Source organism: Morus notabilis, unplaced genomic scaffold (assembly GCF_000414095.1).
Source record: "Morus notabilis unplaced genomic scaffold, ASM41409v2 Scaffold227, whole genome shotgun sequence".
Lineage (NCBI taxonomy): Eukaryota > Viridiplantae > Streptophyta > Magnoliopsida > Rosales > Moraceae > Morus > Morus notabilis.
In genome coordinates, this window is record NW_010360247.1 from 590,493 (window position 1) to 612,209 (window position 21,717).

At 34.4% G+C, this 21,717-nt stretch overlaps 4 protein-coding genes across 5 annotated transcripts; 1 reads left to right on the forward strand and 3 right to left on the reverse strand.

Annotated features, from left to right (window-relative positions):
• Positions 1-4,616: 4,616 nt before the first annotated feature.
• On the forward strand, positions 4,617-6,911 carry LOC21401778 (60S ribosomal protein L10). Its single transcript, XM_010096145.2, has 4 exons — positions 4,617-4,711; positions 5,398-5,899; positions 6,373-6,454; positions 6,661-6,911. The coding sequence occupies exons 1-4, from the start codon at positions 4,702-4,704 to the stop codon at positions 6,727-6,729; spliced, it is 663 nt and encodes a 220-aa protein (XP_010094447.1). The 5' UTR covers positions 4,617-4,701; the 3' UTR covers positions 6,730-6,911.
• A 765-nt stretch (positions 6,912-7,676) lies between these two features.
• Positions 7,677-10,320, reverse strand: LOC21401779 (putative B3 domain-containing protein At5g58280). 2 transcript variants are annotated; one of them, XM_010096146.2, is made up of 8 exons: positions 10,217-10,320; positions 9,994-10,125; positions 9,839-9,904; positions 9,639-9,737; positions 8,845-8,906; positions 8,597-8,756; positions 8,286-8,492; positions 7,677-8,165 (listed from the first exon to the last, which is right to left on the reverse strand). In XM_010096146.2, the coding sequence occupies exons 2-8, from the start codon at positions 10,078-10,080 to the stop codon at positions 7,860-7,862; spliced, it is 987 nt and encodes a 328-aa protein (XP_010094448.1). In that variant the 5' UTR covers positions 10,081-10,125; positions 10,217-10,320; the 3' UTR covers positions 7,677-7,859. The 2 variants fall into 2 exon arrangements, with proteins under 2 accessions (XP_010094448.1, XP_024020034.1); XM_024164266.1 differs by having other exon boundaries at positions 10,208-10,222.
• A 1,705-nt stretch (positions 10,321-12,025) lies between these two features.
• LOC21401780 (cytochrome b-c1 complex subunit 8) lies at positions 12,026-13,457 on the reverse strand. Its single transcript, XM_024164284.1, has 2 exons — positions 13,179-13,457; positions 12,026-12,235 (listed from the first exon to the last, which is right to left on the reverse strand). The coding sequence occupies exons 1-2, from the start codon at positions 13,346-13,348 to the stop codon at positions 12,187-12,189; spliced, it is 219 nt and encodes a 72-aa protein (XP_024020052.1). The 5' UTR covers positions 13,349-13,457; the 3' UTR covers positions 12,026-12,186.
• Positions 13,458-16,848: 3,391 nt separating this feature from the next.
• Positions 16,849-18,182, reverse strand: LOC21401781 (KH domain-containing protein SPIN1). The gene is made up of 4 exons (XM_010096148.2): positions 18,072-18,182; positions 17,799-17,915; positions 17,434-17,577; positions 16,849-17,295 (listed from the first exon to the last, which is right to left on the reverse strand). Exons 1-4 carry the CDS (start codon positions 18,165-18,167, stop codon positions 17,212-17,214), a joined length of 441 nt encoding a protein of 146 aa, XP_010094450.2. The 5' UTR covers positions 18,168-18,182; the 3' UTR covers positions 16,849-17,211.
• Positions 18,183-21,717: the final 3,535 nt, after the last annotated feature.

The window sequence follows — 21,717 nt, forward strand, 5'->3', positions numbered from 1 at the left end:
TATTATTAGATTAAAAACATATTATAAATAAGGAGTTTAAAAATGATCAGTAATTATCCTTTCAACAAAAATTTTAGTAAAAACATTTTTAAGGAACTAAATTAAGTAATAACATTTTTAAAAATATTTGTAGTAAATAGCGGTAAAAAGATTTGTTACCGCATATATTTTATGTTTATGACTTAAAAAGATTTTTTTACCACATAGATTTTTATATATGACTAGAAAAAGATTTTTTACTACATAAACTTTTAATTTACTGTTATTTATTTTAAATAGTTTTAAAATATTTTATTTACTTAAAAATGTTTGGTCAGTTAAGATCTTGATGCTGTAAAAGAACCTGCAAAACACAAATGAAAAGAAAAAAAAAAGAAAAAAACATCAACTTTAAAACACAAATTTAAAGAAGAAATACATTCCGTAAATAGACAGTTTTAGTCAATTTATATTGTAAATTGTCTAGTTGCTAACGAACAAAATCTGTTTATAATGATAAATTAATCATTTACCACGTGAATACCAAATTTCCATAACAACAAACACAACAAATAGAAAAAACTCGTCTAGTATGAATCATTCACCGGCTAGACTCGCTCTAAGAATTATTACTGTTCTTTGCTAAAGTGGTGCTTCTATTGTTAAAATTTTTTAAAAAATCGTAATGATAGTAAAGTGCACACGTGAAAACAATAAAGGTATTTCCTTTCCAACATAATTCTATGGCTTATTTAGATTAGTTTAAAAAAAGCTATTTTTAATTTATTTAGTATAAAAGTCATTTTTAAATCTATTTAGATGAATAATTTTAAAGTGTTTTTAATTTTTTTAAGTACCTTATGAACAAATCATCTTTTTATTGCTTATGAAAAGTTTTTTTATTTACATTTTTAACATTTTATTTGTGAACAATAAATTAAATATCTCATTCATATCATTTTATTATATTACTTTTTATAACAATACGTGCTTTTGACTTTTTTTTACTTAAATAAGTTCAAAAATTATTCTTAGATATAAAAGTATTTTTTTCAGATAATATTCAAACATTAATTAAAAAGTTTTAACTTATATTTATCTTCTTCTACTACTTAAAATCCAAATCGGCCGTAACAAAACTTTGAATTAAGGTGTTCCCTTTCCAACAAGGCAACTCTGTTACAACATAAGGTTGCTTTTCAATATTCCACGCAATAAATGTTTTAAGAATCGAAGTTGATTTTTTTTAAAAATCAAATGGTAATTTACACAAATGGTCCTAATCTTTTTAGTAAGTGAGAATTTGGTTAATAATTTTTTTTTTTTTTTGTGGGTAAAATGACCCTTAATCTTTTTAAACGGGTATAATATGGTTATTTTTGTCAAATTTTTAACAGATTTTCACGTGTAAGCATCATGTCCTTCTTTTTTTCAATTAAAAGACAAAAATACCCTAAGGGCCTTCTTCTTCGTCAGCTTCCACAAAAACTAATCTCAAATCTCTCTCTCCCCATTATTTCTTTCGCATTCTCTCTTTTCTCAACAGAATGGGTTTCAAATCCTTGTTTGGCCGGAGAAAGAAACTGGATTCCTCAACTGTAAACCCTAATCCTTCGCCAGCGGAGGTTCAACCACCTGCCTCCAACCTTCATGCCTCTGCTGCGACCACCTGCCTCACCTCCACGGCAAGCTCCGCTACGGCGACAATCTCGAAGACGAGTGGTTTGTCGTCTTCCTCCTCTTCGAAGCTTCTCAAAGATTCCCTTACCTCTCCGTGAGGGTTTAGGACACCGACAGCGAGTTCTTGCTCATCGAGGCTGCCTTCCACCTCCATCGTTGGCTCAACCCCGACAACAGCCTCCATCGTGTCTTCATCCGCCGCGTTGACCTCCATATCGTCCCCAATGATTGCTTGCCTAGCTCTAGCTTGGAAGACTCGTTGAAATTCGTCGCGAATTGCGGCAAGGAATCGAGGGCGAGGATTTTCATCCTGATAAGAACAAGTCCATGGGAGCTGATGGTTCATTTAAGCTTATTTTGGAGGCCTTGAGTTTGTTGTCTGATAGGGTAGCCTATGACCAAAAAAGGAATGTGAAAAACTAAGCGAGGGACCATCGGCAAAATTAACACCAACACCATCGGTAAAATCAACACCGATACCAACACCATCCGTAAAACCAACACCTACACCAACACCGGGGATGAACGGCCATACTTCCACAAAAAGTACAAAATCTAGCACAAAGCCTTAAAATGCCGAAAGCTGGAGGACCTAACTCTTTCACGTCTCAGCATGTTAATGCCGAAATTGGTATTGGCAGTATCACAAGAGATATTTCCCAGCTTGAATTTCAAAAGGCATTAATGGAAAAGGCTAAAAAGGAAATTCGCAAGAAACTGAATGAATGGAGCTCAACTGTCGTAACCAAACCTGCAACTAAAGAGGAGGGGAATCGGTATGGGAAAGCAAATGACGGAGAAGAAAAGTCTTCGAGAATCAATGATACTGGGGATGATCAAAGCAACTGTGGAGAGCCATAGGGTCAGGGTTAGGGTTCCGGCGTCGGTGGCGCAGGTGCTGAAGCATGAGCTGTGCCTGATTTTTCTGTGAATTTTCGGGGGAAGATGAAAGGGGATTTGAGGGTTGGGATGGGAAAAACTAAAATGGAAATTAAGGTCCGTTTAGTTTATGGATTCAAATTATATAATTTAAATTATTTTTAATTTATGTGTATTTTTTTGAGAGAAAATACTATAATAAATTACGAATTATAATTCGAATCAGAGAGTAAATCTAAGAACCAAACAGACCCTAAATTAATGGAGATGACTGTGATGTTGAGGGAAAATAGATAATTTTTCTGGGGCATTTAAGTTATTTTACTGAAAAAAGTCAAGTGATGGGTCACGTGACATAACAAAATTTGACGAAAAGAATTAAATTTATCACTTTTTAAAGAGATTATGGGTTGTTTTATTAAAAAAATTAAAAATTAAACTGTCACTTTTTAAAAAAATTTAAGACCATTTATGTAAATTACCCAAAATTAAAATCGATTGAGAAGTTGATGAAGAGAAATTCACAAAATTAAAGTTGATTTCCATCAAAATAAAAAATCACTTAATAAACACAATTCATAAATCAACAGATATAGAGTACAATCATATCGCAGAATTTAGAGAGAGGGAAAGGAGATCGGAACTGATTAAAATTTTAAGTTGTTTTCGCACTGAAAGTTGCATAAACAGTCAGAGGAGGGAGAGACGTGAGAAGAGGAGAGAGATGCTCTCAGAATGAGGAGAGAGGGATAGCAAGAGGAAATAGACAACTGAAAAAATGAAGAGTTGGAGAGAATGCAGGTATCGTGAAAAAGAAAAAAAGAAGAAGAGGGAAATAAAAAAGTAGGGTAAAATTGGAACATCATGAATTGAAATTTTAAAATATATTATTTATTTTTACTACTTAAATCATGTATTTACTACTTTCAAATGGTGTAATTTTACTACGTTTAAAAAATAATATAAATTGGAGAAAAAAAATTAAAAAATATATAATTTAGAGAAAATTATAGAATTTATTCTTAAAAGTGTATAGATTTAGATTTTTACCCCTCATTCTTGATTAATACCATTTTATTAATATAATTATTTGATTAAAAAGATTATTAATTTAGAGTAAGGGATAAAAATCTTAAGCTATACATTTTTAAGTGATATTTGTCTCGATTTCTCTTAAAAAGATAGAGAAGATTGCATAATTTATCCTTAAGAGTACAGGGTTAAGATTTTTACCATTCATTCTTAATTAATACTCTTTTAGTAATATACTCATTTGACTAAAAAGGTTATTAATTAAGAGTAAATAATAGAAATCATAACCCATGTACTTTTAAGGAGTATTTACTCTTGAAATTGTAGCATACATAATTTAAAATGAAAAGAGACAAATATCTCTTAAAAGTGTATGAGTCAGAATTTCTACTCTTTACTCGTACTTAATAACCTTTTTACTCAAATAATTATGTTAATAAAAGGAGTAAAAATTTAGATCCATTCTTAAACATAAATTATGGAAAAATAGTAGAAAATAGGCCAATATGAAAAGCTTAAGAAAGTATATAGGTCAATTTTTAGTTATAGAAATTAATAGGTCATAATTTGTCAATTTATGGTTCATAACCAGATAAGTTATGGACAAACTTGTCAAGTTATAGTTCATAGCCAGACAAGTTATGGACAAAAACTGTGAATAACTTGTCAATTTATGGTTCATAACCAGACAAGTTATAGACGAAAATAGTAATTTAGCCTATTTATTAACTTATGTAAACTATTAACCTATTAATTTTAATTTATCTCAAGTCTCGGCCTATTTTCCTCTTTCTCCCTAAATTATGCAATTTTCTCATTTCCTTCTTCCTTTCCTCCCAAATCGTCAAATCCTCCCCGTTAAATCAGTTACGGGCTTATTAGAGATGGGTCCAAGAAGTTGTTGCAGACACATTCAACATTTTGGGCTGGACGAGGGGGCTCCTTTACAAGCACTTCTAAAGTTCTGACGCAATCTCACACGTATGAACCACGTAAAACGTGTTAGGGTTTCAGAATCAGCCCCCGCAGTTTTATTTGCCACATATAAATAGGCGACCCTCCATCTTCGTCCCTCTCATTTTCGTTCCAGGGCTTTGTTTGGGGCCGCAGACACATAGGAGGGATTTCGCCATGGGGAGAAGTAAGCTCTTTATTGCCTTTGATTTTCATTTTTTGTCCTTATTGTTTATTGATCGAAGATGGTTCATTTTTTTCTCTGTTTTTTTTTTTTTTTTTTTTTTTTTTTTTTTTTTAAATTTTAGAAATTGCCCTATTCTCCTCTTTTTATCGTTATTTTTTTAGCAATAAGTTTTCGTAACTGGAGCATTTTGGTGGTGGTTGTGCTGATATTTACCTGAGTAATTTCGTTTTCTATCCGCAAAGAAGTGAGAACTAGATATGTTATGTTGTTAAGCTTGATTTAGGGTTAAGATCAGATGGCTATCACTTAAGATTATGGGTTTCTCTATGGATGCATTTTCACACTTTTGTTTTGAAAAAAGCACGAAGATTCACATGCGACAGGATTTCAGTAACCTGGTTTGTTAGACCTATCGATTGGAATTGGAATTGGAATTATATAGTGCTAAGGAAAAGTTGGTTTATGTTTTTCCTGTCCGCCGTCGTTTAATACTTCTTTCTTTATGGTATCGTTATCAGATTATAAATATAATAGCAGTTCTCCATTGGCGATGGTTGATTTTGAAGTACTTTTGTTTTTTAGTAGTTTAGAACTGTGCATAATTGAGTTTCCCAGATGATAGATATTTAGATCGTCTTGTTCAGTTGTTCTTACTCGTTCTCTATCAAACTGTTTCCACATTCCAGGACCCGCCAGATGTTATCGGCAGATTAAGAACAAGCCGTATCCGAAATCACGGTTTTGCCGTGGTGTGCCTGACTCTAAGATCAGGATTTATGATGTGGGCATGAAGAAGAAGGGAGTCGATGAATTCCCCTTCTGTGTCCACTTAGTTTCTTGGGAGAAGGAAAACGTATCGAGTGAGGCTCTTGAGGCTGCTCGTATCGCATGTAATAAGTACATGGCCAAGTATGCTGGGAAAGATGCTTTCCATTTGCGAGTCCGGGTGCACCCATTCCATGTTCTGCGCATCAACAAGATGCTTTCGTGTGCTGGAGCTGATAGGCTCCAGACTGGTATGAGAGGTGCTTTTGGAAAGCCACAGGGAACTTGTGCCAGAGTTAGCATTGGTCAAGTGCTCCTGTCTGTTCGTTGCAAGGACAGCAACAGCCTTCACGCTCAGGAGGCTCTTCGACGTGCCAAGTTCAAGTTCCCTGGTCGTCAGAAGATCATTGTCAGCAGGAAGTGGTATGTGACATCAGATTATTTGTTTTGTGCTTCTTCTCGTGAACTACTTGGTCTGCTATATTTTCGCATAATCTCCAGTATTTTAATTGTCAGGGCATCATGTTTTGGTTAATTCAACTATTTGTATTAATTGCTTCTTCTCTTTCCTCTCTGCCTCTCTCAGCTCCATACTTATTTCTTTCCGTTGACTAGAGTCTATTATGTTGTTCCTCAATTGGAGGAAGTTTCACTAAATACAAAAGTAGCATTTAATTATTGTTTTTACTTTTCAGTTTGTCCTTCTAGTTGCGAATGCAAATTTGAATATTTGCACTTATGAAATAAAAATTATGATGCATAATAACTAACCATTTACCCTCAGACTTTAGTATTTTTATGGCCTGATATGTGTTCTTATAATTTTCGTATCTAAGGATTGCGTGTGCCGGTTAAAAACTAGTTTTTTACACTTTTATTTTGTTGCAATTTTTCAGGGGCTTCACAAAATTCAACCGCAATGACTATGTCAAGTTGAAGTCAGAGAACCGTATTCTTCCTGATGGTGTCAATGCCAAGGTTTGTGTTCTTGCCAAAATGTGTAATTGTTCCTATCATGTCATTTGATAAAATTTGGTTGACATAGTACCTTTTTCTTCTGTGGAATAACCCATTGGCCTAGAAGAACAGAAATTTAATCAACTGATGGAAAGGTCGTGTTTGTTTATTTCTTCCCCCATGCAAAGAGATTTTGTAATCTGAACAAGTTTTATTTTGTGTTGCAGCTTCTTGGATGCCATGGACCTTTGGCCAAGCGTAAACCTGGAAGAGCATTTTTACCTGCTACTGCTTAGAACTCTTTTTCTAGAATTGAATTCCGTGAATTTGTTGGCTGTTTTACAGTATTTGGTACCATCACCTATTATGAGACATTTTTTGTGTTTTGCCTTCGTTTACCGAGATATTGGCGCTCTTCAACTTTTCTTGTCAAAGAGATTTTGCAAATTTACCTTGCTGCTCTGGTGGATTAACATTTTGCTCGTAACCTCTTGATGCCTCGGTATTTTTATAATGGCCAAACCTTATATCTTCTCTTAATCAATTGCTTCAGCCTTGAATTTGCCCTAATTGTACATTGCGAGTTAATATGTGCAATAAAAAAAAAAGAAAAAAATCAAATAGCTATGAGCATTTGAGAAGTTCCTGTCTGCATTGAAAACAGTTGTGGCAATAGACATGGTTGATTACGCATGCCAAGTACATGCTAAAAGTTTCTATGGTTTCAAAAAGAAAAAAGTACGGACTTATGCCGATACAATAGTGTCAACCAAATACCATATAGAAATGCACGAAATTAACGGAGGGAATTCATGATGCTGTCTTTACACTCACTTCTGCTGTGCTCTCTCTTTCTTCAAGGTTTGGAATTTGGTTCTCTTGTAGATCTCCGAGGCAAGCATTTTGGCTCAGTTTTCCTACTAGTTTTACTGGTTTTTAAGTCACCTCTATCCTTCTCAGCTCCTTCAGAAACTTGACCATTGCTCTTAGTTGTGCTTGTATTTTGTTTAATTTTTCTTGTCAAGAGATTTTGCAAATTTACCTTGCTGCTAGGTGGATTAGTAAAATTGTTCTTGTAACCTCGTTGCAAACCTTACGACTTTTCCCAACCAATTGCTTCAGCCTTGAATTGCTGAATTTGCCTCAAGTGTGTACATTGCGATTTGCGAGCTATATACGCAATTAAGAAACAAAGAAGAGAAGAAAAAAAGTATCTATGAGCATTTGAGAAATTCTTGCGTGCATTAAAAAGGTCGCTACAATATATACATGGTTGATTACGCATGTACCAAGAACATACTTCTAGCATGAAATTTGCTTGGATTCAAAAAGAAAAAAGTACGAATTTTTTTTTCATAGAGAGACAAAAGTGTCAACCAAGTCCCATTGTTATACAAATGCACGAAATGGATGTTCTGTCTATCTTTCACTTCTGCTGTGCTCTCTTGGGAGTTGGCTTTCTTGTTGATCTCCGAGGCAAGCATTTTGGCTCCGTTTTCCTACAAGTTTCACTAGTTTTTGAGTCACCTCTATCCTTCTCAACTCCTTTAGAAACTAGACTAGCATCTTGTTTCACTTCATCTGAATTTACTAAGCCATCATTTTTCGCAAGAGCATCCCCCGACTTCATTGTCCTCTTCGGTTTCTTTTTAGCACCGGTGTTATTTTCTTTGTCGTTCATATTTGTGTTACATTCTTGACTTGAAAGCATGGATACTCTAACTATGTATATCTGCAAGTGAAATGTATAAGTGCACTTATTTGGCAGTCAAAAGTCAAAACAATGCATCCATCTTCAGTTCCTCTAGTCCTATTTAACCAGCTCTTGAAAACTTGACACTGTTAATCTTACCTTAAACCTACAAGGTTCGACCAACTCAAACACAAGAGCGTCGCCATCGTCCAACTTGTGCTCCAAAGCAAATGCTCTCCAACCGCCACTGAGCCCGGATCTTTCCCCAATGTAAACAGCATCATATACCTTTCCATCTTCATTCTCTAATTCCATATCAACAGTTTTTTTGGGAAGATGATCCTTACAAAATCTTAAAGGAAGGCCCTTGTAGATGCAGGAAAATGAACAACCAAATATATAAGTACACCAAAGCTACTGCATAACCTTTGCTATTTAACTAAAAGCATCTTTATTTTGTTTTGACTTACCAACCAAAAACAACTATAAACATGAGAGCGAACCATCGATTTGACAAAGCATGGATTGTCTGATTTTAGATTCTTTTGAAGCTCTTCTGCAGCTTTAAAAGCATAAGTTCTTTCTTCATAGCTAGCTAATTTGACTTCTTCTATAGGCCTTGCAAGGTAGCTGAGAACTTTCCACACTTTTCGTGTTAACATTTGCTATGGAAGGCGGTAAAAAAAAAAATGATATTACAAAATGGAATCTAACTCACCTTGCCCAAGATGATGATTTTGATCTTGACTTCTTCCGAGAAAACGGGAGTTCCATGTCAACCTGTAATTGGAGCAGAATAGATCTTCATTCTTCTTCTGTTCTTATATCGGACTAAAAGATGATATATGGAGATCTAAATCCATTATAAGTTCAAGTAAAATGAACAAATATCCATAAAAATAAATAAATGTACTGTGATAGGTAGTTTCTACACAATTCAATGCCGGGAAATTGGACCATTTTAAATACCCTATCATTGTGTTCATAATTTCTTTATTAGTTTTTTAGTATTTCTGGACAATATTACATTTTTGCTAACATGCTAATAAATTTTTGATCTACCGGCACTACAGTTACAAGTTTCATAGGAGTCCATCAGCCTTTTGGATTGAATTCGTTATACTTGGTGAAATGTGTAGTATTAAATAGCTGGAAAAAATTAAGTATATTTATTGTTGTAGTTACAATTACTGTACTATTTCATGTATGTGTTATGATCAACTAGGAATTCCAAGTGTTTCTCTGAAAAGTCTAATAAGAGTCAGCTCTCTGCTAATAAAGATATTCATTGTAATCTGAAAGACAAACAACTATCTAATAAGAATTACCTTTTAAAAGGTTACCTTCATTTTGTTTTTTGTTCTAGTTTCTCAATGACATCACAATCGCAGAGAACTTAAGCATTTGTCAAAAGCTTATCACTCTACTTTCAATGAAGTTCTGTCTATTTCGTCAAATATTTCCATGTAAAATGTTATTACTGCATACTAATGGAACAAAAATACCACTCACGTCATAGCGATAAGTCTGAACCGGGTTGCGCACGCGAGTAGACCGTCTCGGTTCCACCGCGAAAGCAGTCTTTGATCTGGGTTTTGGAAGCTGTCCTTGCTGCATAATTAAAAGAAAAGAATGGTAACAAAGATTGTCAACAAAGAAACTTAGACACAATTAACTTTTGACCCGAAAAGACAGAAGCCGAAAACTTATACCTGGGATTTCTTCTCAGAATTTGTTAGTTCAGTCAGACCTTTTGAAACACTTGCAATTCCCAAATCCTTCAGCCACAAAACAACAGTGATAACAACAAACAAACATATAAACAGAGTATGCCAAAAAAAAAATACTATTTCAACAAAAATTCAACCTCAAATCTCTTCTTGTTTTCTTCAAGGCGTTGCTTGCGGGCCTCTTCATAGGTGTTGGCGTTGTCATTGGATTTGGGAGTCAACATCTTCTTCTTCTTTCTTATTCTTCTTCAGTGCTTGCTTTGAGAATCCTAAAACGACAGAGTTTCAGTGAAAATAAAAAGATAATTGCTTTACAATAGAACTTTAACACAGAAAAAATAGAATCTTTACGGTTCTTACTCAAAACCACCGAACAGGTTTGGAGACTAAAGGACTGTGGAGCTGTTTATAATGTTTGTACGAGGCAATAGAAAGACCGCTCCTTTTGAAATTCAAACCTTCCTTTTCTGAGTCCTTTGTGTATTCACTCCTATTCAAAACGACACCGTTATATATATATATATATTTATTTTTTTTTAAAACGAAATTTTTGAAGTTTTTGAAGATATCTTCTCTGGGGAAGATTGCAAAAATATCCACTTAATTTAATAACAAAAATATGATTCTTTTTTCTTTTTTTTGAGGTGAACATGAATCATTAGTGATCCGTTTGTTTTGAGAGTTATGACCTAATTTAGAATTATAGTTCGTAATTTGTTACAGTGTTTTTCTCTCATAAAAAATCTAAATTTAAAAAATCAGAATTATGAACCATGGTTCTAAACTCATGAACCAAACATCACCAATAACTATATTTTTAAAATGAAAAATAACAGATTTTAAAGTTGTTTTAAAATCATCCCCTCTGACCTAATTTTATTGACAAATTAGAAATATATATTTAAAATGGAAAAGTTAACCTTGTTGATATGCATGCTATGTTGGTTCTTAAGCACATTTACCAAAGACCCACTCAAGATTTGATTTAAACAAAAAAAAAAAAAAAAACGTGTAGTCTCCACTTCCAGCACATTTTTATCATCCATCAACTAAGCACATTTCAACTCAATGATGGGCTCGGCCTATAGTTGGTTGGATCAGACCAATCAAGCCCAAATGACGTCGTGAACGCTTATCCCACGTGGGCAACGAGGCAACTGAAAGACCATCAAATTCAGTCCCAGATTTTTTGTTTTTCATTAGTTTTTTATTGGGTCATCATAGAGTATTGATACATGTAGTTATAAGGAACGTAACTCTTAAATGGGTGAACCACTCTAAATCTTTAATGTCCTTTATTTTTCTCTACATTTAATTCTTTCTGCTACAATTCTTCAACCAAAATTCTATGGGAAGAAAGACGAGCTCAGAGGCTCAAAATAAAGGAGCCGAAGGGCAACCTCACCAAAACGGCGGGGGAGGAGGCCTTCCACCGAGGCCACCCCGATGAAGGAATGTCCTAGAAGAGTCGAGCCATAATGCCACTCTCACAGGAGACTAAGAGAGAACATCTTAAAGCCAAGACAACTATCAGTGTCAGGGAATTTCAACATCTTATGGAACGTGTGCGCAAACTCGAGGAACGTAATGCTCATACCCAAGGAACAGCTGTAGATTTACATGGACGATGAGAATGAGCATGACCATCCATTCACGCAAGAGATAATGGACGCCCCACTGCCCGACATTTTTAAGATGCCAAAAATCGCTCGTTATGCTGGAAAAGCTAACCCACTTACATTTCTTCGCATCTCATATGGAGCTCTATGGGGTGTGAAGAAGTTATGTGTCGAGCCTTTAGGACTACCTTGGCAGGTACCGCAGCGAGATGGTTCAGGAAGATGAAGCCAAATACAATCTCTAGTTGGAGAGATTTGGAAAACGCCTTCAAAGCCAAATTTGGTCCCTTGGGAGATTTTTGAATTGGTTTTGATTTTTTATGATATTAATATGTTGGAAAATCAAAATAATGGTATTTATGTTAAGTGAAAATCAAAAGATTTAAGTGTGAACCACTATAAATTCTATGTATTCTTGTTTAAATTCCACTTTTAATTCTGTTTTAGATAATTTAATTCACGTTAATTATAAAGAAAATCATTATTATTCTGTTGGCGAATTTTCACCATCCGTCCACAATGACTAAGAACATTAAGAATATTAAAGCAGTTTTTAAACAAAACTGTTTGACCAAATGGAGATGTTTGAGAAACCTCAACACCAGTTCACAGGCATAAAATTCAACTTATTTGCATATGAAAGAAACGAAAAACGGAAAACAATTCATCTAGAAAAGTTGGAACCGGCCGCTTCTCGGGAAGGCATTCAATTCAATACCTATGAGCCAACTTCTCCTTTTCTTGGTAGTTCTGAACATAACTGCAAACATTTTTAAGAGAGTTCAAACATACAAGTACATGGGCAATTTAAAACGCTATTTAACTGTTAAAGGAAAATAAGTACGTACTGATGATAAATATATGAAAATAAAGGAACAGAAAGGAACGATAATACATGATGAAGGGTTTATTTATATCTATTGTTCAACAACACATTTCCAAGATACGTTAGAAGTGAACACAGCAAAAACTGGTATCTTAACAACTTGCCTAACCCATACAATATACTTTAACAACTAGCACTGTGAAATATACATTCTCCGTGATTCATTCCCAACCCTTTATCTTGTTTTTTCCCTTCAGTAAATCATTACAAAAGAGGACTAAGCAACGCCAAAGGGCTGAAGAATCCAAACATTTTTGTTTTCCAGTAACGAAATCCAAATTTTGTTGGTATATTACATAATTACAATGCTGAATTACTTGATAAACCACTCTTTTTTTCCCCCTTAATACGAACTTGTGTGCACCGTCATAAAAGCTCAGAATTCAGAAGAAGACCCAATTTCAAAAGAAAGACCCAAATAGAAAAGCTAAAAAAAAAAATTATTGAGACTTTATCAATCAAAGTTCCAATTATCAATCAAATACCCGTTTTACCCTGAAACTACAGTAACGCCTCAGCCAAACAGAATCACAGTAATAAAGACAAAGAATTACATGATATCAGAAAACCTAACAACGGCGGCTAAGATCAACTTTTCTAAATAACTATTTCCAATTTTCAAAATTCAATCAGGCATGCAAATACTATGCCTAAATCATATATAAATCGCACAAGAACATTCAACTAAAAGGCCAATGTTTTCGAATATTCGCAAATGACAAAAGGGATTATTTTTGCCAAAAGAACAAAAAAGGGGGAAATCAAATCAAATGCCCTAAAGAAATGGAAGAGGAAAGAGGGGGAAAGAGGAGAATACGTGTAGGTGCCGACGAGAGGAGCGAGGAGAAGAGTGGCGCTGATCCAGTTCTCGGAGATCTTGTGGTGGATCTTCGAAGGAAGATCCTTCCAGAGACCCGCCATTACTTGCTGCTGGAATGGCGACAAAGCGTACACCACCGCCTTCATCCTCACCGGTTGCTTCCCCATCTTCTTCTTCTTCTTCGTCTTCTTCTTCGTTTCTCTCTCTGTCTCTGTCTCTCTGATCGATTCGATATGAATGATTCCACGCGAGTCTCAACAATCGAGCACCCTAAACCCAATTGGATCAACGAAAATAAATAGGGTAAATTACTTCGTTGCACTTTAAACTATTCATTTTTACATAATGCATCTTAGATTTTTAATTTTAATAAACTACACCCTGAATTTAAAAATTGATTGCAATTAATGTCCAATAGTTTACGAATATTATTAAATTAACAATTAAAAAAATGAGTTGCACGTGAAAAGTAAAGATCATCATTTTTTAAAGGATTAATTTTAAAAATTCCTCTAAAATTATAACTCTTTTAACACTTTATTTCCTAAATTTTAAAAAGTAACATCCGTTCCCCCCAAATTTTGTTCTGTTAACAAGTTTTATCCTTCTGTTACAATGAGTGATGAAATTGTCACATGTCACTTATTTAGTGAGAATTAACAGTGTAATTACACTTATACCCTACTAATAAGATTATCCAAAATATTAAAAAGATAATATTACTAAAAGAAAAGATAATTAAAAAAAACCCAAACGTTTTCTCTCTCTTTTTTCTTCTTCTCACTCTCTCATCTCATATGTACATTTTCTCTCCAAAGAAATGTTGCATTTCGTTTCTTAAGTCAGACCACGATTAGATAATTCCCCATTTTTATTGAAAAACCCACTTACCTATTCTCCCTAAATCATCATTATCATCATCATTTTCTTTTTCTCCTTTCAACCCCATTTCTAGGACCAATCCATTTCCAAATCCTCCGCTTTCTTACGCTAGTGTTTTGAACAACAACATCAGCAACAGTTATGGGTCTTTTTTATACAATTCTATTAGTGAAAATCTCGTCGAAGAAATATTCTCTCTGACAAGCGTGTATTTCGGGTCATCCAAGGATGTTAATTTTGGGTTGAAGCATCTATAGACCTGTTCAAGATGTGAGAATCTCATATAAGTAAAAGCGGATGTTTGGTTTTGTTACTTTTGTGTATCCAGAGACTGTGAAGCTTATCTTGGCTAAAGGAAACCCATATTTTGTTTATGATTCTCGGGTGCTTGTTATGCCTTACAAAGAGAAGATAAAAATTGTAGAAAAGAATGATAAAAGTTTACTCTTATTGTTCTCATCTGATCTCCTTACGATAATACATTCTTCAGATTGGTCATGTACCTAACACCTGGCGATTTCCATCATTAATTGTAACCAAAGGATAACTTGTTAACGGAACAAAGTTCGGGAGAAACAAATGTTACTTTTTAAAATTTGGGAGGTAAAGTGTTACAAGGGTCATAGTTCAGAGAAATTTTTTGAAATTAATCCTTTTTAAACTATGTTACATGCAAATCTCATGTTTTGAACTGTCAATTGTCAATTTTAATAACGTTATCCACTATTAGACCTCAATTATAACTAATTTTAAAATTTAAGAGTCAATTTGTTAAAAGTAAAAGTTCAGAGTGCAATATGCAAACTGAATATTTCGGATGCAATAATGCAATTTACTCAAATAAATAAATAAAATAAAAATAATTGTTTTTCAAGGTCAAAGGGTAAATGAAGTTATATTAATGCATTGTCGTTTGGCGCTTATTCATTTATGACGTCGTTTGTTGCAATTTCAACTTCGTTTTTTAATTGTTTTGCTTTCTTTTTGTTGCCGTTGATGAATATCTTTATCGTTTGTCTACCTCTATTTTATACCTTTTTTGTGTCGTATTTTTTCTTCTCCCCTTTTTGCGTTTTTCATTGCGTCGCTTCTGAGTTGGTACGCGTTTACTAAGGTAATAAACTATTTTTTCCATTATTTTTTGAGGCTTTCCCATTAATTTTCGTTATGATCTAATATGTTATATCAATGTCGCAATTTTATTTATGTTTTTATTTTTATTTTTATTTTTATTTTTTTAATTTTCATAGTTTCTCTGTATCTTTTATTTTTGTTGCCGTCCATTAACATTATGTTTGTTCTGTCTACGGTTCTTGTTACATTTTTATCTTTGTTGCGTCTTTGTCAAAACCTAAACGTTACTGTGTCGTTTAAAAAGAACTAGATCTCGTTTTAACTTACAAACGACATTGGATTTTAGCAAGCGACCAGCGAGCATGGATTTTTATACATCAAAGGACAATGTCGGCATACGATGATATGAGTGAGTTTTTTTTTTTTTTTCCCCCCCTCTTCTTTAGAATTGAAATAAGTTCTCACTTTCATCACCAAGACAGACGGAAAAAAAAAAAAGTGCTAGACAAGAAGAAAATAAATCTTGAAATGGGTCGTCTTTTTTCACTTATCACCAATAGAGGCAGAATAACAACGTAATAAACGACAAACAAATAAACCTGGAAATGAATTGTCGTTTTCATCACCAAGGGGGTCGGTAAAAAAAAACCACAATAAACGACAAGAATATAAATTTCTTTTATTTATCTATAACATTGACCAGTACAATGAAAAAGGAGATGTCGTTTTCTCTAGTACAAACGACATCTCCTAAATAAAATAAAATAAAACAATATTTACACAATATTTGGCGTTTCAAGATATAAACGACACAGAACTTTTAGACATCAAACGCTGTGAGAAAATAAAATGACAAAGGTTTTGATATACGAATGACTTTTTTGCTTCATAGAAAATGACATTAATAATCCATACAATATACGGCGTGTCGTTATCAATGTGAGTTTTCCTAAACTAATTACCTTTTTTTTTTTTTTTTTTTTTTTTTATAAAAACCAATCACTTTGATCCTTCTACAATCAGCCTCTAATAAAAACCGACTAGTCGGTTTTCTAGATCATTCGATTTTATGTCGCTTTCGGATATAAACGATAAGAGACTTCAATACATATATATCCACCTTCAAGGTTTCAAGTGCATCGAATCATTATTATTTTGTAACGAAACCAATATGAAATATTACACAACCGCAATAGCTAAGCTAGTATTAATGCCCTAAAGAAATAAACAAATAGAATTAAAGGCCCATTTGGAAGTTGAGTTCAAACCCACTTAGTTCTAGTTCAAATATTGTTTTCTTTTACAAAAAATTTAAATTTCAAAAGTTTTCCTGCAACATTTTCGAGTCAGAGTTGTTTGGTTAGAAGATTCGTACCCCAATTCGAATCATAGTTCGTAATTCACTACAATATTTTTTTCTCATAAAAAAACACGTAAATTGAAAATGATTCTAATATCATGATTCTAATCCATGAACCAAACGTATTCTGGTTCAAACCACCACTTTCCAAACGGCCCCCAAGTATTATCTCAATGATGGAAGTTCTGAATAAAACTGAATGCTGATACTTCCGACAGATTTGCCAAAAAGGAAGAGAAAGCCTTGTGTTAAGAACTGCCGTGGGAAAAACTATCAATTAAAAAGAATAGAATATATATTTATTTGTATCAAACCAATTAATATATGTAATCCACACACAAATGAGGTCAAGATAAGTCTTAACAAAATAATGTTCAACATGGAGGAAACTATATATTTCTACAACAATAAGCATAAGAACCATATAAGCTGTAATAAATGAATTTCTGATTTCCCTTGTAAATTGTTGTATGTTAATAATGTTAGGGAAGGAACAAATCATGCACTGAAAAGCTCACCATTCTATTCCATCACTGAGCTCTCCTATCTTTTGCTGCTATGAAGATTAGAGATATAAGGAGGGCATTATCAGGGCAAGAATGTTTGAGCTGAGTAGGGCGACACCAGTGAGATCAATTTAAGTGAATTTTATAAATCCGCTTTGGCGTGCTTCATCCCGCTTGAAGTTATAAGAGGAGAGACACTACCGCTTGGTCAAGGGCTCTCTTCTCTCAGATTGGAATTTAGCATTGCTAGTTCTCTCAACTGTTGCCTTTTATAGAAATCATGCGATTCATCCTGAAATCGGGAAAAAAAAAATGATAGTCAATGAAATGAGAATCCAGGAAAGAAGACCAATTGTTGCGCATATGTCAGTACAATAAAATGAAAAGGTCAATAACTAAGCAGCCATGGTTAAGAGCTTAGAAGACATGCCACAGGTTTAAGAAGTTCTTCTATGATGTCTTGTGCTTGTCTCAACCGTATATCGACAATATTTGCTGGCAATTCAGCCTCAATCAAAACATGCAAGGGATCATTTAGATGCTCATAGCCTGGTCTTCCTCTTAAAGACTCCTCCTTGAGAGTCAAAAAGCAACAAAGTTATGAGTTAACTATCAACCGAGTTAAATGAAACTGAAAGTGCTCTGTATAGTTTAAAAGAAAAGAAAAAAATGCATAACCGGAAGATAAACAAGTTCAACATTAGAATTAAGTCACTTAGAAAAACCAAAATTTTCCAACCTAAGTATTATGTTATAGATTGGGCTTATGTCAATACAAGTGTTCAGAATCTTTACCTTGTCTGGATCTTTTATAGAACCTTTCCCTCTTATATAAACACGACAACCAGTCGAAGCTTCCACTCGCTTTAGTGAATTGCCCCTAGGACCTAGAAGTCGTCCCACAAAATTGAACTACAAACACAGAAGTTCGAGGACCATTAGAAGGAAGAGAAAAATAAAAAGTTGGCCTCTAAACTAGTATTAGTTAGAATCTTCCGAAAGTATCTGTCTACCAAGCATAACATATAAGATATTTTATTTCAAACACGAATCGCGCACGTAACTTACATTAGGAAAAGTATCTGCAGGAATGTCCAAGCGCAATATCTTCTTAACGGTATAGGAACTTGGGCTTGGCGGTGTCGTTTGCCACTCCATGTTCATCCCTTGGTGTCCACTAAGTAGCTGTCACATCATAAATCTAAGTTCTTACTATGTAACAAGAACCGAAGATAACGAGAATAAAAATTTTAGGGGCGGGGGTGAAGAAGAAGAAGAAACACGAGAGATACTGAACACAGAAGAAAAACAAAGACCAGTTTTTAGCTAAACCAGATAGCAATCATTGAAAAAGAGAAAAGCTAAAGCCAGAATTCATACACTTGAAAAAGAATATTGGGGAATGAATAATTTTATTCATTGAGTAGACCTTTATACAATTATAGCCTAAGTAAAAAAGGAAACAATATCACTAATTCTAGGAAGTAAATAACTGCTAACAATACTTTCCTAAATATACAGATTTGACACCTAGCTAATTGTACAGTTACAACTATACACGGATTCTTTCCTAAAAACAGTTTATTTTTTCTACACTCCCCCTCAAGCTGGTTTGAAAATATCTTTCATAACCAACTTGCTTACTAAAAAATTGAACTGTTTTTTAGATAGTCCCTTTGTGAGCAAATCAGCTACTTGTTCTTCAGTTGGAACATAGATCATGCATACCAAACCGCCTTCTATCTTCTCTTTGATAAAGTGCTTGTCCACTTCAACGTGCTTCGTGCGATCGCGGAGAACTGGATTATGAGCAATAGAAATAGCAGCCTTGTTGTCACAATACAACTTCATAGGTAGATCTTCTGAAGCTCTCAACTCCTGTAATATTCTCTTGATGTACATTACAAATACCACGGGCAACCGCCCTGAACTCAGCCTCTGCACCACTCCTTGCAACCACATTCTGCTTCTTACTACGCCAGGTTACTAAGTTACCACCAACATAAGTACAATACCCAGAAGTGGATCTTCTATCAGCTATACTCCCAGCCCAATCTGCATCGGTGTAGGCCTCAATCTGAAGGTGTCCTCGGGATTTAAAGAAAAGCCCTTTACCTGGTGTCCCCTTTAAATACCTTAAAATCCTGTAAACGACTTCAAAATGTTCAGGACCAGGTGAGTGCATAAACTAACTAACTGCACATACAGAGAAAGCTATGTCAGGACGTGTATGTGACAGATAAATAAGTCTGCCAACAAGTCTTTGATATCGCTCCTTATCTTTTACATCTTCAGCGTTGGCTGGTTGTAGTTTCACATTCGGTTCCATAGGAGTTTCTGCCGGTTTACAGCCCAACATACCTGTTTCTTCAAGTAAATCAAGTACATACATACGTTGATTTACAATAATGCCTTCCTTAGACTTTGCAAACTCCATTCCAAGGAAGTATTTTAACACTCCTAGGTCTTTGATTTCAAACTTTTCAGCTATTCTCCTCTTCAGTCTATCTATTTCACTACAATCATCTCCTGTCAAGATAATATCATCAACATACACAATTAAGATGGCAACTTTACCTTCTCTTGAATGCTTGTAAAACATGGCGTGGTCCGCTTGGCTCTATATAAATCCGTACCTCCTCACTGCCTTGCCAAACGATCAAACCATGCTCTAGGTGACTGCTTGAGTCCATACAAGGATTTCTTTAGTCTGCAGACTTTTCCAACCACAAGTTCTTCCTCAAAGCCCGGTGGTAGGCTCATTTACTTCTTCTTCTAGGTCACGATTGAGAAAAAGTATTTTTTACATCAAGTTGAAACAGAGGCCAGTTAGAATTCACAGCAAGAGTCAACAAGACACGTATTATATTTATCTTCGCAACAGGGGAAAAAGTTTCTTGGTAATCTATTCCGTAGGTCTGAGTAAAGCCTTTTGCTACTAGCCTGGCTTTATACCTCTCTATATAGCCATCATCTTTACTTTTAACTGTGAACACCCATTTGCACCCCTCAACCACCTCCCACGTACCATTCTTCCTCAATGCCTCCATCTCTTCAAGCACGGCTGACTTCCAATTCGGTTATTCTAATGCCTCCTTAATATTTCTAGGCACCACAAGTTTTGAAATCTTAGTAGTAAAAGCTCTATTCTTGGCAGAAAGGTTGTCATATGAGATGTATTTGGCAATAGGATGTCTACTGCAGGTTCGGGTTCCTTTTCTTAAGGCAATGGGGAGATTAAGGTCTGTTTCTTGGGTAGGCATGTACATGACTCGGATTGGATTCAGGAGAAATCATTTCATTAGAATTTGGAATATAAGATAAGGAAGGTGAGTTACCTGATGCGTTTGGACGGAGTTCACTCGGGAATTCCTCATGGTCGCATGCTGAGCGAAACACATAATCTTTATCTCTTTCAAGGATATTTTTCCTAGAATAAACCACAGGTTCAAGATTAGATCGATTTTTTTCCATTCATAATATTTCCATATCTGACAGACCAATGTCAACTTCAGTGTTTCCAGTAGATTTTACTTTAATAGGACCAAAAAATATTTGTGGTAAAGGTTTTGTTTCCCAAAAATTTGATTCTCTTGAAATTCTCCCCATGAATTAAATTTTTGCGGAAAGAAGGTAAATTTTCCAAAAAAGTTGCATTCATGGTAATATGAAAATTCTTGGTCAATGGGTTAAAAAATTTGTAACCCTTTTGATTTGGAACATAGCCCAAAAAATACATTTTTCTACTCTTGGGTCTAATTTGGACCGTGATCTTTTTGGAATGTGCACATAGGCAGTGCAGCCAAAGACTTTTAATGGCAAATCCGAGTTTATTCGGGATTCTGGAAAAAAAATTTTAAGCAATCTAAGGGAGTGATATATTGTAAAACTCTAGTAGGCATCCTGTTAATCAAATATGATGCAGTTAAAATAGCATCCCCCCACAAATATTTTGGCAAGTTCATGTAAAACATTATAGCTCGAGCTAATTCTAAAAGATGTTTATTCTTACGCTCGGCTATTCCATTTTGTTCAGGAGTATCTGGACATGAAGATTGATGTAAAATTCCTTTTACTTGTAAAAAGGTTTCCCAAACTTTATTATAGTACTCCGTTCCATTATCTGACCTTAAAATGATTATCTTTGCCTGAAACAAATTTTCTATCATATTATAAAAATCCTTACATATTTTTTCAACTTTAGATTTCTCACGCATCAAATAGACCCAACAAAGACGAGTATGGTCGTCTATAAATGTTACGAACCATTTTTTACTTGAAATCGTGGTTACCCTTGAAGGCCCCCAAACATCACTATGGAAAAGATAAAAAGGTTTTGAAAGTTGATATGATCTTGGAACATAACTTTTCCGTTGGCTTTTTGCAAGTAAACAACTTTCACATTTAAATATTAAAGGATCAATATTCTTAAACAATGATGGAAACAAACGTTTTAGATAGATAAAACTAGGATGGCCCAATCTGTAATGCCAAGCCATTATTTGATCATAAGCAGACATAGAATTGATACTACTAAATACTTGAGCAATTTTAGAACTAGGTAAATTATCCTCAAAATAATAAAGACTATTGATCATTCTAGCACTGCCAATCGTCATCCCCGAGTTCCTATCCTGAAAAACACAATGAGATTCAAAAAAGGTAACAGAACAATTAGAGTCTTTGGAAAGTTTGCTAACAGACAAAAGGTTGC